This window comes from Panthera uncia, chromosome F1, assembly GCF_023721935.1.
Source record: "Panthera uncia isolate 11264 chromosome F1, Puncia_PCG_1.0, whole genome shotgun sequence".
NCBI classification, from domain to species: Eukaryota; Metazoa; Chordata; class Mammalia; order Carnivora; family Felidae; genus Panthera; species Panthera uncia.
Genome location: NC_064813.1, coordinates 26,961,420 through 26,978,229, shown reverse-complemented (window position 1 = coordinate 26,978,229; position 16,810 = coordinate 26,961,420). Strand labels below are relative to the sequence as shown.

Below are 16,810 nucleotides of genomic sequence, written 5' to 3'. Positions count from 1 at the left end.
CCTCCACACTGTTTTCCAGAGCAGCTGCACCAGTTTGCATTCCCACCAACAGAGCAAGAGAGTTCCCGTTTCTCCACATCCTTGCCAGCATCTATAGCCTCCTGATTTGTTCATTTTGGCCACTCTGACTGGCGTGAGGTGGTATCTGAGTGTGGTTTTGATTTGTATTTCCCTGATGAGGAGCGACGTTGAGCATCTTTTCATGTGCCTGTTGGCTATCTGGATGTCTTCTTTAGAGAAGTGTCTATTCATGTTTTCTGCCCATTGATGGGGGGTGGGAGGGAGGGGAGAGTGGGTGACGGGTATTGAGGAGGGCACCTGTTGGGATGAGCACTGGGTGTGGTATGGAAACCAATTTGACAATAAATTTCATATTAAAAAAAGAGAGAACATACAACAGCATCAAAAAAAAAAAAAACCCAAAACAAAACAAAGAAACCTTGAAAAATAAAATTAATAAAAAGTTATATTCTTTGCTTAAAAACAATCTATATAGTTTTAGACATTGCAAAACAGGTTATGAAAAACTTGACTCGGAAATTTTAAGGTCAGATTACAAAAGAGAAATGAAAAAAGGAGCTCCTTGATAGCTTTTTGCTTAGATAATGACCCTGTAAATCTGAAATGAATAAATATTTTGATTTGCTAATGTCCTAAAAATGCAAAACTACTATTAATGAAAGCTGCATGCAACATCTTGGTCACTTTTACTGTAACTAATGAATAATGTTTGTTAAAACACAATTAACGTGGAACATGAGAGAATTTAGCTTATAGCGGGTTGCAAATGTGGTTGGGATTATGGGAAAAGAACAGATAATGAATAGAAAGCTCCACTAGAATTACAGTAATGTTTTCACTGTGTACTAACATGCATATCACTTCCACAGATAATTAAGAAATCAATTAAAGAATGAACAGTCTTGGTGAATGGTTTTGGTTTACATCTCAGAAAATAAGAAATGAGCTTAGAAAAATCACAAAATAAACAGCATTAATATGCCTCATTTCTGCTCTGAAGGGGCTTGTTCCAGAAGGACAGGTTAGCCTGAGCTAATGAAAATCGTGTCCACTGTTGAGGGCTCTGCTAAGCAAGTTTATTACTTCTTTTAATAGAGACACATTGGAAAAATTATCTTTTAAATAGTCATCTCTGCATCTCAAATCATTTCTTACTTCATTTCTCTTCCTAGGACAACTACCTACTTTCTTTATATAACGAGAAATGTCAAGGAATTCCCCAGATGGAGTTCTTGAGGCTTGAAGGGGAAAACATAGGGAGCCAGTTTCAAAAGCGGCATACTTGTCGCTCCCTTAAAGAAAAGCTGTTGTGAGGGGCGCCTGGGTGGCGCAGTCGGTTAAGCGTCCGACTTCAGCCAGGTCACGATCTCGCGGTCCGTGAGTTCGAGCCCCGCGTCAGGCTCTGGGCTGATGGCTCGGAGCCTGGAGCCTGTTTCCGATTCTGTGTCTCCCTCTCTCTCTGCCCCTCCCCCGTTCATGCTCTGTCTCTCTCTGTCCCAACAATAAATAAAAAAGGTTGAAAAAATTTAATAAAGAAAAGCTGTTGTGTATTTGTCTATGTTTTTAATTAGAAAATAAAAGCTCTCTTGGTACCCAGAAGTAACTATACTCACAGCTAAGCATTGGGGCATTAGGGGCTATTTCACATTAGACTCAAACAGCCTCACAGTTCAGGCCTGAGCTCATTTCCAGAGACTACTGCCAGTACGTGACTGGAACATCAGAGCCAATTAAAAGGGCCCTGGGGAAATCCCGCCCCGTTTTGTGGAGGTGAGTTTAAGGAATCCTGAACTAACCAGTGAATTCTCCCAAATCTGTGCTTCAATCCTGAAGTGAGGTCACTGAATCTTATTCTAAAATGCCCAAGGTTTTGAGGTTTTCAGTAAATCTGGTTGTTTCTCGGACTTCTAGGCCCCTATGTGACAAAATTCTACCTTTTCTCTTTTGCTTGCTTTTTAACACCCCTCTGTCTTTGTCTTCTCAATTCTGTCTGCCAAAAACAGACATTTTAGCTACCGATATTCAGGCCAGTTGTGCAAAATGCCACAAGATCACTTGACCTCTACTGTATTGGGATTTCATGCAACTTTCCCTGTCAGGGTAGCACTGTCGGTCATATTTTGCTTCTGTATGTTTTTTTAAAAGAGCAGCCATGTTTAATACTGTGAAATACGAGGCGTCCCCTCCTTGCCCCACCCTCTAGAACAGTGATAAATTTCAGCGCGCGCTCAGCAGAATTGGATTGTATTATGCGCAGGACACATGTTCATCACCACAACTGTACTTGCTGGAACGGATGCAAGGAGAATGAATTGCTGAGACTTCAAAATCCCAGTTCCTCAGAACTGATTTTATTAGCCAATGTATACCAAAGATGGGTGCTAAAAGAAGTATTATTTTTGCAGGTGTCCTTCATCACTGGAGCTCTACGATGTTACGGACTGTGGTCTTCCAGCCTTTTGATTATACCTTGCTGGTCGTGTGCTGCTGCAACACCAAAGAGATAGCCTTGCAACCTGTCACCTCCTCCGGCAGGCAGCCGTCCTGGTCTGGGAGAGCGGGGTCAGCGCCAGACTTCAGCAGCAGCTCCACAATGTCTAAAAACTCGCAGGCAGCAGCTGCCAGGAAAATTGGCAAATATGAAAACAAGGTTACTATGAGACCAAGAGAAACGACTATACTCCAGCAGGAAAGGCAAGTGCCGAGCAACGAGGGATCCCAAACAGCAAGAAACGTCACAGTGTGACGACAACTGTGCCATTAGTGTGGATTTTTCCAGGGTTAGGAAAAGCAAATTCACATTTTTGGTTGCCCAGGAGCAAACAGACACATTTTTAAAACTGTGAGGTTTTCAGACTCTATTCTTAAGGATGGGACGAAGAGAAAGAATAAAAACAGTGTTTGAGTATTTGTTTTACTTTGATCAGAATAATGACAGGTGTGCAGGCTATGTCAAAAGGCTAAAAATATTGTAAAAGAAAATATTTTGTTTTGTCTTTGAAGAGGGGGTTAAATGAGTAACTTTAAAATTTGTAAAACAACAACAACAACAAAAAAGCTAGCCTATGAATCACACCATCCATCTATAGAACTTTTATTTATTTAGAAAAAAAATATATGTCCCCAATCACACTAAGCATAGAAAGGGGACAAGGACCTCTCGATATGGAGACTTATTATGAAGATGGTACGGTATCGCCCCCAGGAAGGACAAACAGACCAAAGGGCTAGAATGGAGAGCCATCTATTCTTCTGCACATATATGGAAACTTGATTTATGATGACGCTGGCATCGCAGATCAGCAAGGAAACAAAGATCCATTAATTCAGAGGCACTGAAACAACTGGGCTAAAGGCAAAACCAGGCATTTCATACAAGATGAAACAGAAATGGCAATAAACATATGAAAAGATGAACAACCACATTAGCCGTCAGGGAAATGAAAATTAAAACCAGAAGATACCAATTCATACCCACTAGATAGGTGAAAATTAAAAACAGACCATACCAAGCACTGAGGAAGCCTGGAACAAGGGCAGCTCCCCTCCGGATGGGCCCTGGTAGGGTCACTTTGGACGACAGTTTGGCATTACGTGTTAAACCTGCACACACACAGGCCCTGCGGCCCAGCAATCCTGCTCTTATTCCCATCCTCCATGGACACTCGTGCATGGGTCTCCAGGAGACGTGCAAGAATGTGTGTAGCAGCACTATTCGTAATAGACCCCAATGTAAGCGACGCAAATGCCCATTAAAAATAACGTGAAAATAAAATACCGTTTACTTCTACAATAAAATCCCACACCGCATTGAAAACTAATGAACTATGGTTTTACACACGAGTTTATCTCCAGGACATAATGTTGAGAGAAAGAAGCAAGGCAGAAGAATATATACAGTATGATTACACTTAAACAAAATTTTAAAAATAGACCAAACTAAACACCATTGTTCAGAGAGACAATTATGTAGTGAAACTAAAAGGGAAACTGTTAATATAAAATTTGGGATAGTGTTAATCTTGGGGAAGGACCTGCCCATGGAGGGAAGGTCACATGGTTGGATAGGCACACACAGGAGGTTTTGAAGATACTGGCAATGTTCCATTTCTTAAGCTAGGTGGTGGGTTCATTTTTTTAAAGTTACATTTAAAATTCTTCATATACCTTTTGTATACTCTTTCACAGTGTGATGTAACATAACAGCAACAACAAATCAAAAAAGAAAAACAGGGAAAGAAAGAAGGGTAGGAAGCTTGATTCAATGGTCATTTTATTGAGTACATGCTATAACAATCCTACCAGTTAAGATTCTTGCTCTGAAGAATTTGTTTAACACCTGGGAGGCTAATATGTAAACTGGACACTCTTAACACAGAATAACTATTGTGGAGCGCGCGTGCACACACACATAGAAACCTGCAAAAAAGTGGGGGTGCGGGTGGAGAAGTTGAGGGATCAGGGAAAACACAAGTAGTTCATATGTAAACTGAGCTCTGAAGGACAGAGTAAAATTCCAGGTAAGTGGAGACAGAAAGGCATTGCAGGGGGAGAAAACGCCACTAACAGAGGCAGGAGAGCACAGGGAGTGCCCAGAGAACTGTCTGTGGGTTCTGGGACACAATATACAGACAGTCAAAAGCAGAGAGGCTGGACTTGAGTCAAAGTATGCAGGGCCTTGAAAGCTGTACTAAGCCATGCTGACAAAAGTGTGGTTTTGAATGCTATACTAAAGTTTGCATTTATAAAGAAGGGAGTGGCGTAATTTGGCCGCTGTGCTAGGATGATAATTCTACAATGAGTGACTTGGACAGCCTAGAAATTTGTGACAGGTAGACCAATTAGGAAACTACGGTAGTTCTTTCAGGAGGCTTGAAATCAGCCAGTGTCAGCGTGAATATAAAGAAGGAACTGGGCGGGGAGCCTGGGTGGCTCAGTTGGTTAAGCATGATCAGGTCATTATCTTACAGCTCATGAGTTCGAGCCTCACATTGGGCTCTGTGCTGACAGCTCAGAGCCTGGAGCCTGCTTCAGATTCTGTGTCTCCCTCTCTCTCTGCCCCCCCCCCCCACTCATGCTCTCTCTCTCTCTCTCTCTCCTTCAAAAAATAAACATTAAAAAAAATTAAATAAGGGACTGGGGGCGCCTGGGTGGCTCAGTTGGTTAAGCGGCTGACTTTGGCTCAGGTCATGATCTGACTGTTCCTGAGTTTGAGCTCCAAGTCAGGCTCTGTGCTGACAGCTCAGAGCCTGGAGCCTGCTTCGGATTCTGTGTCTCCTTCTGTCTCTGCCCCTTCCCTGCTTGCACTCTCTCTCTCTCAAAGATAAATAAACATAAAAACATTTTTTTTTTAAAAGAAGGGATTGAATAAGCCACTTAAATTCATGTGGATAGGAGATAGCAATGTACAGGATGGGCTTTAAGGAAATGTTTATGAACACTAAATTTGATAATTAATAAAGCTGATAAAATGTTATATTTATAGACAAACATGTGTTTATATTTTGTGATTTTCCTGTTGTTTTTTGGAAGAACAGTATTTTATCTTAGGTTTCAAATATTTTTATAGGTTTTTGAAAAGCTTACAGACCCACTGCTTGTGATCATAATGTTTACTATTGAATAAAATGGCCGGAGTATTTCTGCACTTGATATGAAACCCAAGCACATAAAGAAAACTACTGGTAAATCTGAATACATAGAAACCTAAAATTGACAAATTTGAACACATAAAAATTTAAAACAGCTATACCACACACACAAAATATGATATATAAAGGTAAACCATAAATTGGGAAACATATTCACATATATAACACATACAAGAGCTAATATCCTTGATATCTAAAAAGTGTTAACAAATCAATCCAAAAGGATAATGGGCAAAAGAATTGTAAGAACCAAAGATGATAACTTACGTTTTCAGTCTGGGAGACCACAGAGATGTTGGTGACATTATCTCTAAAATAAGGAACCATAATAAGGAAGAGCAGGAGTTTTGGGAGGGGAAGAGAAGAAGAAAATGATGGAAGGGGAGAAATAATCTTGGTTTGAGGCATGATAAATATTAGGAATACTGGTATTACTAATACTAGTAGAGGTACTAGAAAATGTCTATAAAACTCATAGAAGATAAGACAGGAGAAAAACCAAGATGACCTTGGGTATGACAATGATTTTTTAGCTATGACACCAAAGGCACAATCCATGAAAGAAAGAATTGATAAGCTGGGACTCATTAAAATAAAAAAACTTCTGCTCTGCGAAAGACTATGTAAGGGAATGACAAGGCAAACACAAACTGGGAGAATATATTTGCAAAAGACACATCTGATAAAGGACTACTACCCAAAATATACAAACAACTCTTAAAGCTCAACAACAGGAAAACAAGCATTGGATTAAAAATGGGGTCAAAGACCTTAACGGAGGCCTCACCACAGAAGATCTACAGATGGCAAATACGCTTTTGGAAAGTGTATTCCCACATCATGTCATCAGGGAAATGCAAATTAAAAGAACATACCAGTACACACCTATCAGAATGGCCAAAATGTGGGACACTGGCAACAGCAAGTGCTGGTGAGGATGTGGAGCAACAGGAACTCACTCATTGCTGGTGGGAACGCGAAACGGTACAGCCATTTGGAAGGCAGTGTGGTGGTTTCTTACAAAACGAAACATACCCTTACCATATGACCCAGCAGCCATGCTCCTTGGTATCCACTCAAAAACCTACGTCCACTCAAAAATCTGCACATGAATGTCTGCAGCAGCTTTAATCCTAATTGCCAAAACTTGGAAGCAACCAAGAGGTCCTTCAATAGGTGATGGATAAATAAGCTATGATACATCCAGACAGTGTAATATTACTCAGCACTAAAACGAAATGAGATATCAAGCTATCAAAGGACATAGAGAAACCTTAAATACCTATTACTAAGTGAAAGAAGCCAATCTGAAAGGGTTACCTACTATACGATTTCAACTATATGAACATTCTGGAAAAGGCAAAACTACAGAAATAGTAAAAAGATCAGTGGTTTCCAGAGGCAGGGGTGAGAGAGGGATAAACAGGCAGAGCACAGTGGATTTTTAGGGCAGTGAAAATACTCTGTATGATATCATAATGATCGATACATGTCATTTTACATTTGTCTATAGAATACACAATGAGAGTGAACCGTAATGTAAACTTTGGACCTTGGGTGATTATGATAATAATTTTAATAATTATGAGAATAATTTTATGTATGTAGGTTCATCAACTATAACAAATGTACCACTCTGATTGGAGATGTTGATAATGACAGAGTGTGAAATAATAGAAAAAATACATATTGGTCTCTGTCCCCAGTTCCTGACATAGAGCTCCTAAAACCTCTGGACTTTCCTAAGTGATAAGAGCACTAGAGGCAACTTTTGTTCTAATACTTGGTCTCTGACCCTGGTTCTTGACACAGAGCTCCTAAATCACTTGGAATTTCCTGGATAATAGGAATATCTTTTGTTTTAATGAGGTGACTCTTGGTGAGCTTCTGGATTGCTTCAGAAAGAGGGCTGGTCACCAAAGAGACCAAGCCATGATTAGAAGCTTGAAATTTTCATGGGGCCACTGGGTGGCTCAGTCGGTTAAGTGTCCGACTTTGGCTCAGGTCACGATCTCATGGTTCGTGAGTTTGAGCCCCATGTTGGGCTCTGTGCTGACAGCTCAGAGTCTGGAGCCTGGAGCCTGCTTGGGATTCTGTGTCTCCCTCTGTCTCTGCCTACTTCCTCCCCTCCCCCCACCCCCGGGCGGCAAAAATAAATAAACATTTAAAAAGTTATATAAAAAAAAAAAGGAAGCTTGTAATTTTCAGCTTCAACCTCCTTCCTCTGGGAAGGGGAGAGAGGCTGGAGATTGAGTTAAAGATCAATCATGCCTATGTAATGAAGCCTCCATAAAAATCCTCCAAGTATGGGGTTCAGAGAATTTCTGGGCTGCTGAACACCTGGAAATATGTAACAGGTGGTACTGGTAAGGGCATGGAAACTCTGTTCCCCTTCCCCCATATCTGGTCCAGTGTATCTTTTCCATCTCCATGTTCATCTGTATCCTTTATCATATCCTTTTATATTAAACCAGTAAACCTAAGTGTTTCCTTGAGTTCTGGGAGCCACTCTAGCAAATTATCAAACCCAAGAAGGGGTCATGAAACCACAATTTATAGATGGTTGGTCAGAAGTGCAGGTGACAACTTGGGACTTGTGACTGGAATCTGAAGGCAGAGGTGTAGTCTTGTGGGACTGAGGGGAAGGTAGATAGTGTCTGAATTGAATTAAGTGGAAGAACATTCAACTGGTATCACAGAGAATTGCTTGTTGTGAGGAAAAACTCACAACACACAGTGACCAGCAGTGAAGTGTGGTAGTAGTGTGAGAGTAAAGGAGAAACACACAGGGAGCATGTTTGTTCTTTAGAACAAGGTTCTTTAGAGGCAGACTATACATGGGGTAAGAGGTATATGGAAAATCTCTGTACCTTCCCCTCAATTTTGCTGTGAACCTACAACTGCTCTTTATTGATCACCCAAGCAAGCATTTGTAATTGGGTCTATTTCTGGGTTATCTACCAAGTTTCGCTGATTTATACACCTATCTCTTGACCAATACCACATTGTCTTAATGTCTGTAACTTTATAGTAACCTGAAGTAAGGGTGTGTCCTCCATCCGGGTCCTTTGTTTTTCCATATAACTTTTAGAATCAGCTTGTAAATTTTTTCAGAAAGTCCTGCTGGAATTTTGATTGGGAGTACATATAAATCAATTTGAGGAGAATGGAGAGCTTAACAACATCAAGTCTTTTGATCAATGAACAACAGTATCTCTGTCCATTTATTTTGATTTATCCTTAAGAATTTAATTTTGAGGCTACTATAAATTGTATTTTTAAAAATTCTGACTTCCAGTTGGCTCATTGCAAGTATAAAGGAAAACAACTGATATCTGTATACTGACCTTGTGTTTTTAACTTTCAGTTTCCAACTGTTCATTACCAGTGTATAGGAATTTTTTTTGGTAAACTGATTTTCTATCCTGCAAACTTGCTGAACTCAATTTATTTTCTTTTATTAATTTGTTTGTCTTAGAAAAATTATTTCTACTCCTTTCATACACCTTATTGTGCAGGAAATGGTCTTGCAGACACATCTGAAATAACATACTGTCACACACTCTATTTATTTATTTATTTATTTATTTATTTTAATATATGAAATTTACTGTCAAATTGGTTTCCATACAACACCCAGTGCTCATCCCAAAAGATGCCCTCTTCAATGCCCATCACCAACCCTCCCCTCCCTCCCACCCCCCATCAACCCTCAGTTTGTTCTCAGTTTTTAAGAGTCTCTTATGCTTTGGCTCTCTCCCACTCTAACCTCTTTTTTTTTTTTCCTTCCCCTCCCCCACGGGTTTCTGTTAAGTTTCTCAGGATCCACATAAGAGTGAAAATATATGGTATCTGTCTTTCTCTGTATAACTTATTTCACTTAGCATCACACTCTCCAGTCCCATCCACGTTGCTACAAAGGGCCAGATTTCATTCTTTCTCATTGCCACGTAGTACTCCATTATGTATATAAACCACGATTTCTTTATCCATTTATCAGTTGATGGACATTTAGGCTCTTTCCATAATTTGGCTATTGTTGAGAATGCTGCTATAAACTGGGGTACAAGTGCCCCTATGCATCAGTACTCCTGTATCCCTTGGGTAAATTCCTAGCAGTGCTACTGCTGGGTCATAGGGTAGGTCTATTTTTAATTTTTTGAGGAACCTCCACACTGTTTTCCAGAGCACACACTCTATTTAAAGGCAAAGCACCACAGGTAAAGCTGATCATCTGTCTAGAGTTCCCAGCTTATGGTATCTCACTTCCTGATTTTACATTAATTTGGAGTCACAAATATCCTCTCCAAAAAATGTTAAGGGAGCTGTAAAAAATTATCACTTTATTCAGTATTAAAGTGGTAGAAATGGAGAATATTTTCTCTAAGAAATGAAAAACTAAGAGGAAAATGCTACTTAACATCGTTTGTACGTTGGCATAGGCCAGCAGGAAAAAATATTGTGATAAGCTTGTCTCTTTGATACCAAGAAGACATTCTAGTTCAAGCTTTAACATGCTTCCTATGTTTTCACTAGATGCTTCTTTTCTGCTGCTTCATTCTTTTCCGTAGTTCACATCAGAGAATTGGTACAGCCTTTAAAACTTCATTAACAGGAACAAATCCAATATCTACAGATTTTGTCTCATAAGGCATTTTAACCCATCAGATAGCCTGGCAGTTTCATTCTCACGAATACTCTAGCAATGAAAAAACTCAATAGGATACAGACAAATCCAATGAGTAGAAGAAGAAATCTACTGAGTTTTGGAATGTTTGGTGCATTCGATTGGTCCGGGATTGTGAAACCGAAACCTCCCATTCATTGTAAACAGGAAGCTGGATGCGAGTCCTTCCATAATATATTGTCCATTTACTCTGTAGGCCAAGAAAGCTACTGGTCTCTGATGTCCATGTTCACTGGTCATAGAACTAACACTTGGAGGTTCAACAATAACATCATAAATTATTCCTCCGGTAATGGGGAAGTAAGACACCACCACCAGAGCATACACCCTCATGGCCGATGGCATATGTACCCAGGGTGGCTTCTTCAGCTTCAGGTTGGGGCATTTGAGCACTAAGAACAGGACCCAGCACAAAGTCTCCATTTTGGTAATGGCAGGGGAGCCTCTCGACCTCCTGAACTCGAGTTATTAATTCTATTTTTTTTAAAAATAGATTCTTTGGGGTTTTCTACGTAGGTGGCCATGGCATCTGTGAATAAAGGATGTTTTATTTCTTCCTTTCAAACCCACCTACTTTTTACTTCTTTCCTTTGGTTAATGCACTGACTAGAACTTCTAGTATGATGTTGAATCAAAGGGGAGGGTGGGCATATTTGCTTGCTCTGATCAGAAGGAAAGCCTTTTGCCTTTCACCATTAAGAATCATGTTAGCTATCAATTACTTCAGGTTGAGAAAATTCCCTTCTGTTCTTATTTTGCTGCATTTTTTTTTTAATCATGAAGGGAGGTTGAATTTTGTCAACTGTTTTTTCTTTTTTTTTTACATATATGGAAACAATCATATGTTTTGCTTTGGTTTTGATCTGTTGATATGGTGAAATACAATGATTTTCCATTGCTGAACCAACCTTGCATTCCTAGGATAAAGGCATTTGAGTATGATTTATTATCCTTTTTGTATATCGTATATACAATATAACATTATATTCATGGGAGATATTGGCCTGCAGTTTTCTTTTCCTCTAGAGTCTTTTTCTGGTTTTGGTATTAGGGTAATGTCAGCCTAATAGAATGAGCTGGACAGTATTCCTTCTCTTACTTTCTGAAAGAGTTGATGTGTAGAATTAGTTTTACTTCTTCCTTAAACATTTAGTATAATTCACCAGTGAAGCAACTGGGGCCTGGAAATTTTGTTGTGGAAAAGTTCTTAGCTACAAATTCAATGTCCTTAATAAATAGATATAGGGCTATCTAGGTTATTAATTTCTTTTTTGACTTTGTGTCTTTTAAGAAATGTGTCCATTTCCTCCAAGTTATCTAATTTATTGCTATAAAGTTGCTCATAATGTCCCCTTATTTGCTTCATAATATCTGTATGGTTTGTGACATCTCCTTTTTGTTCCTGAAAATAGTACTTTATTTTTTATTGCTCTAGCTAGAGGCCAACCAGGTTTATTAACCATCTCAAAGATTTTCAATGATTTCATGGATTTTTGGTTTTCTATTTCCACAATTTCTACTCTGATTTAAAAAAATTTTTTTTAATGTTTATTTATTTTTGAGAGAGACAGAGGCAGAATGCGAGTGGGTTAGGGGCAGAGAGAGAGGGAGACACAGAATCCAAAGCAGGCTCCAGGCTCTGAGCTGTCAGCACAGAGCTGGACACGGGGCTCAAACTCACGAGCTGTGAAATCACGACCTGAGCTGAAGTTGGACACTCAACCGGCTGAGCCACCCTGGCGCCCCTACTCTGATCTTTATTATTTTATGCCCATGCTTGTCTTGGGCTTAATTTGCTCTTCTTTCTCTAACTTTTGAAAGGTAGAATCTTGGGTCATTGAGAGCTTTCTTCTTTTCTAATAAAAGCACTTAATTCCCCTCTAAGCACTACTGTAGCTGCATCCCAAAATTCTGATAGAGTGTTTTTCTTTTCATTCAGTTCAAAATATTTTGTAATTTCCCTTGGAATTTCTTCTTTGACCTATGAGTTATTTAGAAGTGTGTTGAAGTTTTGCACAATTGTGTGTGTGGGAGATTTCCAGATATGTGTTTGTAAATGACTTCTAATTTAATTCTGTGGTGGTCTCAGGGAAAACTTTAAAATATTTGTTGAAGTTTGTTTTATGGCCTAAATATGGTTTATCTTGATAAGTGTTCCAAGTGTACTTGAAATGATGTATTCTGTTTATTAGGTGGAGTGTTCTATAGATGTTCTAGAGAGATCTACAGATATTAATTAAGTCAAGTTGGTTGTTAGTATTGTTCAATTCTTTCATATGCTTGCTAAATTTTTATCTACTTGCTCTGCCAATTACTAATTTATAGTTTAACATAATGAGTTGTTTTTTCCTTGCTACTCTATGTCTCAGTTTTGACTGCAGAACATATGTAGAAGGACACTATTTACATCCAGAAATAGCTATGCCTCTTCTACTGTCATACAGTTAATATGGGTGTTGAGTCAATCTGGCCAGCAGCTGAACTGGGTTTGGGTTTTGTTGCTGCTACAGATAACTTCAATGCATCACACAGTTTAAAATTCCTCCATCTGTGGGCTGCAGTTACCTTGTTTCTTGAGTGTTCTCGGGTGCCAGTATTCTTTCCCCCCACCCCCGTCCCGCCGCAGCTTTCCGCAGTCTCTGCACGTCTACTACAGAGGGAGTTTCTCTCTGCACTCTTGCTCCTTCTCCACCAATAAGAGTGCGATTGCTTATTACTCAGGGCAAGCCTCATGGCCTCTTTGTCCTTTTGGGCTGGTCTCAGTCTTAGGCAGGTCCTCAGAGGTGGCAATTTCTCAGTGTTCCTGCATCCCTGTCCCCCAGATGTCAACCAAACTCTACCTTGTATGAGGGAAAACCTATCTGGAGAGGGAGAGAGCTTCATGCTCTGCCCTCAGTGGCGAGAAATGTCTGCTTGGTGTCAGTGTAGGGTTCCCTGTCCTTCCCGAGTGGCAGACAGATTTTGCTTTTACTCCTCCTTCAAAAGCAGTGGATATCTGCCTGAGCCTGGGGACAAGAGAAGAGGACAGAAAAGTTTTCTGCTCTTCCTGAGGGGCTTAAGCATTTTGCTTTGTATGAAGTAAGAATCCAGGGAAATGGCAGGGTTTCATGCCTGTGTGTCACTGGGAAGGGCTCTCTCTGTTCTCAGTTCCTCTTATGGTTCTCCCAGTTTATGGCAAAGAGCATGTGAATGAGGATTCCTCTTGGGTCTGAGGCTCCCTGTTACTCTAGAATGTCAGACTAACTCACTTTAAGAATCTGTCGATTTTAGCTGTTTTCTTACCAGCGTTTATGATGGCTGCTTCCTCCTTAGGTGCTCCACTGAAGGCGAAACAGTTTGTGTGTCTTGTGGGGGACTGTCATCCTTTGGAATCCAGTTTACTTTGCTGCCATGCAACCTCTGCTATCTGATGGGTTCAAGAAATTAACAATCTTGTAGATTATCTATCCTTTTCTTCTTGTTAGGATGGGAGCATTGTTCTCTTATGGTTTTCTATATCTTAAGTGGAAGTAGAACTCTATAGGAGTTTGGTGATTTAGTAGTGATATGCCTTCCTTTGCTCTTTATTGTTACTCAGATCGTTTCTCTGGCTCCTTGACTCTTTCCTCTGCTGGTGGGTGTTTCCAGCTCTGGCCCCCCTGCTATGTGCTGTTTGATGGCATACAGCCAACAGCCAAAACCAGGTTGTGATGAGTTATATCCTTGGGACAGCTTCACTTGGGCACCAATCTCTACATAATAACACAAGCTCAGAGGTGGTGCTAAGTGAATAGAGATGGAGAGGAGAATTTACTCTGAGCTAAAATCAGACCATTTGAGAACCCTATCTCTGTCTTCAGTGGTGTGGGATTTCTTAGAAAGCTACCAGGATTATAAATGTTAAATTAACATTTGATGGATGAATGAATAATACATAGAGAGTAGGAGAAAAGGGAGAAAAAGGCAAGAACTGCCTAGACCAGTCCTGGGACAGGTATTAATGGGCTGAGATTGTATTTTGTTATGGTATGCCACAGACAGGGAGGAAGGCAGAGACAGAATATCCCACCAAGCCCAGGATTCAACAGAAAGTATGTAGGAATACAATATCCCTTCAAGAATTTAAAGTGATGTCCCTCAAATAATATAATGAAGATTTTAGTTTTACATTTCCAATGGTTTTACCATGAATCACTGTACACCAGATTGGATTCCAATGGAAGGCAGTCTCTTATAACATATAACGAAGTTAAAGACACTCTGCCTAGTATCAAGTAGTTGTGAGAAGAGATATTTATCTGGTATAGAACTAGCTACATGACATTTATATTTTGAGAAATAATCATTTAACCTTTTTGCCGCAGCTATCGGTCTCCACTTATTCTAAGAAACAGTTAGGTTTTAAAATTGGAACTTTTAAAGCAGGATCAGAGGAATAAATTTCCTAGTGTATAAATCTGTAATACAGGATAATAACTACCACGATCTGTCAGATTACACTTGGCACAAATCTAACCCAATACTTAAGGCTCCTAAGCATGAAGATCAAGGCTAAGTAGATGTGTACTATGGCTGAAGACACTAAGCTGGCCATCTCAGACAAAGGAGTGTTAATTTCATACATGGCATATAATGAAACGACTTTCCCAACAGTAAGATAGGATATAACATATGAGTACTAACCCAGGAATAGAGCTTAAATTTTTAAGTTCCACATCTAGAAGACCACAGCCAACCAGCTGAGAAAAGGCTAAGCAGGCTACATAATAATCCCCTAACCTAACAAATGTGAGTGAAATTTTAGCTCAAGTCTAACTGTAAAGTGAGGTTTAAATCAGGAAGTTCAGGAGGAACCTGGCTGGCTCAGTAGGTAGAGCACGCGACTCTTGATCTTGGGGGTCATGAGTTCAAGTTCCACACTGGGTGTAGAGCCTACTTAAAAAAAAAAAGGAAAGAAAAAAGAGTAAATTAGGAATTTCAGGGTTGCAGAATAGTCTTTCAGAGTGAGGGATATGGTGCCCATAAGGAAAATGAGTTAATTATTAACAAATGCCTGGGATTTATGCAAAGACAGACTGATATGAGCACAAGGAATCAAGCAATCAGGAAGTTGTAATAGAAAAAAGGGAAGGGAAGAGGAAGACTGGTTTAAAAGACAAGAGGAAACCATACAGGTGAGCCTTATCCTTGTAGGAGGAAGACACACACTTCTTGGAGATGCACCGTTGATTTGGTAATCATCAATTACCTTTGTTTTGCACAGAGCCAACTGGCAAATATAGGTGCCCAACAATAGTTTAAAAAAATACGGTTTGTACCCCCACTTAGTTGGTGAGCTACTTGATTACGTGCTTTGTTATATTCTCTTCTCCATCTAGCACAGTGCTGGGAACTTGGTATTTGCTCAAAATTCATTAGTTAATTGATTCTCCGCCTTTGGCATCTTCAAGTAAAGAACAATTCACAAAGCAGAGTCATCTTTCAGAAATGTGTGAGCTTCCCATCCCCTCAAAATGGACAAAGGCAAAGAAGATGAGAGAGGGGAAGGGTGCTAACATTTTACCAAATTAATGAGGGGATATATTGGTGCCCACAATGTGCTGGGAAATACAAAAACAGTCATAAGCCTGTCTCGGAAAAGCTTGAGCAAGTCTACAGGGATTAGAACGGTTGCTGAATTTATGGTACCCTGGGAACCTCTATTTGTCAAGTGCCATAGAGGCAGCCCTGACACTGGCACAGGTGAAGATGAATTTTCATTCAGAGCAGTGAGCCTTCTGACTCCATTAATCCTCAGGGTTTTGATGATGAATTTCTTTCCTTTTTTATTTTATTTATTTTCACTCTAATGCCTCCTCCCACTGCCCTGTAACAGTGTGGAAGGAACAGAACAGATGGTGCTTTACGTGGAAGACCGAGGGCTCATGAGGATACAAAGCCTGCCCACTCTGAAATCACATGACTGCACGTGCAAGGAAAAGCCTTGATTTCCCCTGGGAGACACAGACGCAATGATGTTAGTATTCCCAGTGGAGGGAGAGGAGGGGAAGGCTAACAGGCCATTTACAAGGAAGACCACACTTACACTAATATACTCTTCACCAAGAACCATGTTTAATCACAAAACAACAGGAGGACCGGTATGTGAAGATTAAAAAACACCAAAGTTAAACAGAGGCAAATATGGGTTTTAGAACAGTGCTTTGCAAAACCCATTTAAGATGAACTAGTGAGGACATACAGTAGTAGAATACTGGCCTCTAGTTAACCTGCCATTGGCTCTGACCCAGTTTTAATCGGAAGAAGCCAGGATTTACAACCTGCTTAAGGATGGAGTTTGACAACTGCTATAATCAGAAGAGCTGTCAACACAAGGACAGCTGTCAAGCCAAACTGTAATTCATAAAAAATAATAGCTAAGCCCCCAAGACATCCCTAACATTGTCTGCACTTACTGATTTAACTGTACTTA

General features: G+C 40.0%; 2 protein-coding genes across 3 annotated transcripts in view; both read right to left on the bottom strand.

Moving 5' to 3' along the window:
• Nucleotides 1–2,337: 2,337 nt before the first annotated feature.
• The window catches only part of ACBD6 (acyl-CoA binding domain containing 6), a 205,398-nt gene continuing 190,925 nt past the window's right edge, over nucleotides 2,338–16,810 (bottom strand). The window contains exon 8 of one of the 2 annotated variants that reach the window (XM_049634139.1): nucleotides 2,338–2,639. In XM_049634139.1, coding sequence (XP_049490096.1) covers nucleotides 2,485–2,639 — 155 coding nt within the window. In that variant the 3' untranslated portion in view covers nucleotides 2,338–2,484. The remainder of the gene's footprint in view (nucleotides 2,640–16,810) is intronic. The other variant, XM_049634140.1, reaches the window with a different exon arrangement.
• LOC125925263 (oligosaccharyltransferase complex subunit OSTC-like) lies at nucleotides 8,517–16,800 on the bottom strand. The gene has a single exon (XM_049634142.1). It carries the CDS (start codon nucleotides 10,780–10,782, stop codon nucleotides 10,429–10,431), a length of 354 nt encoding a protein of 117 aa, XP_049490099.1. The 5' UTR covers nucleotides 10,783–16,800; the 3' UTR covers nucleotides 8,517–10,428.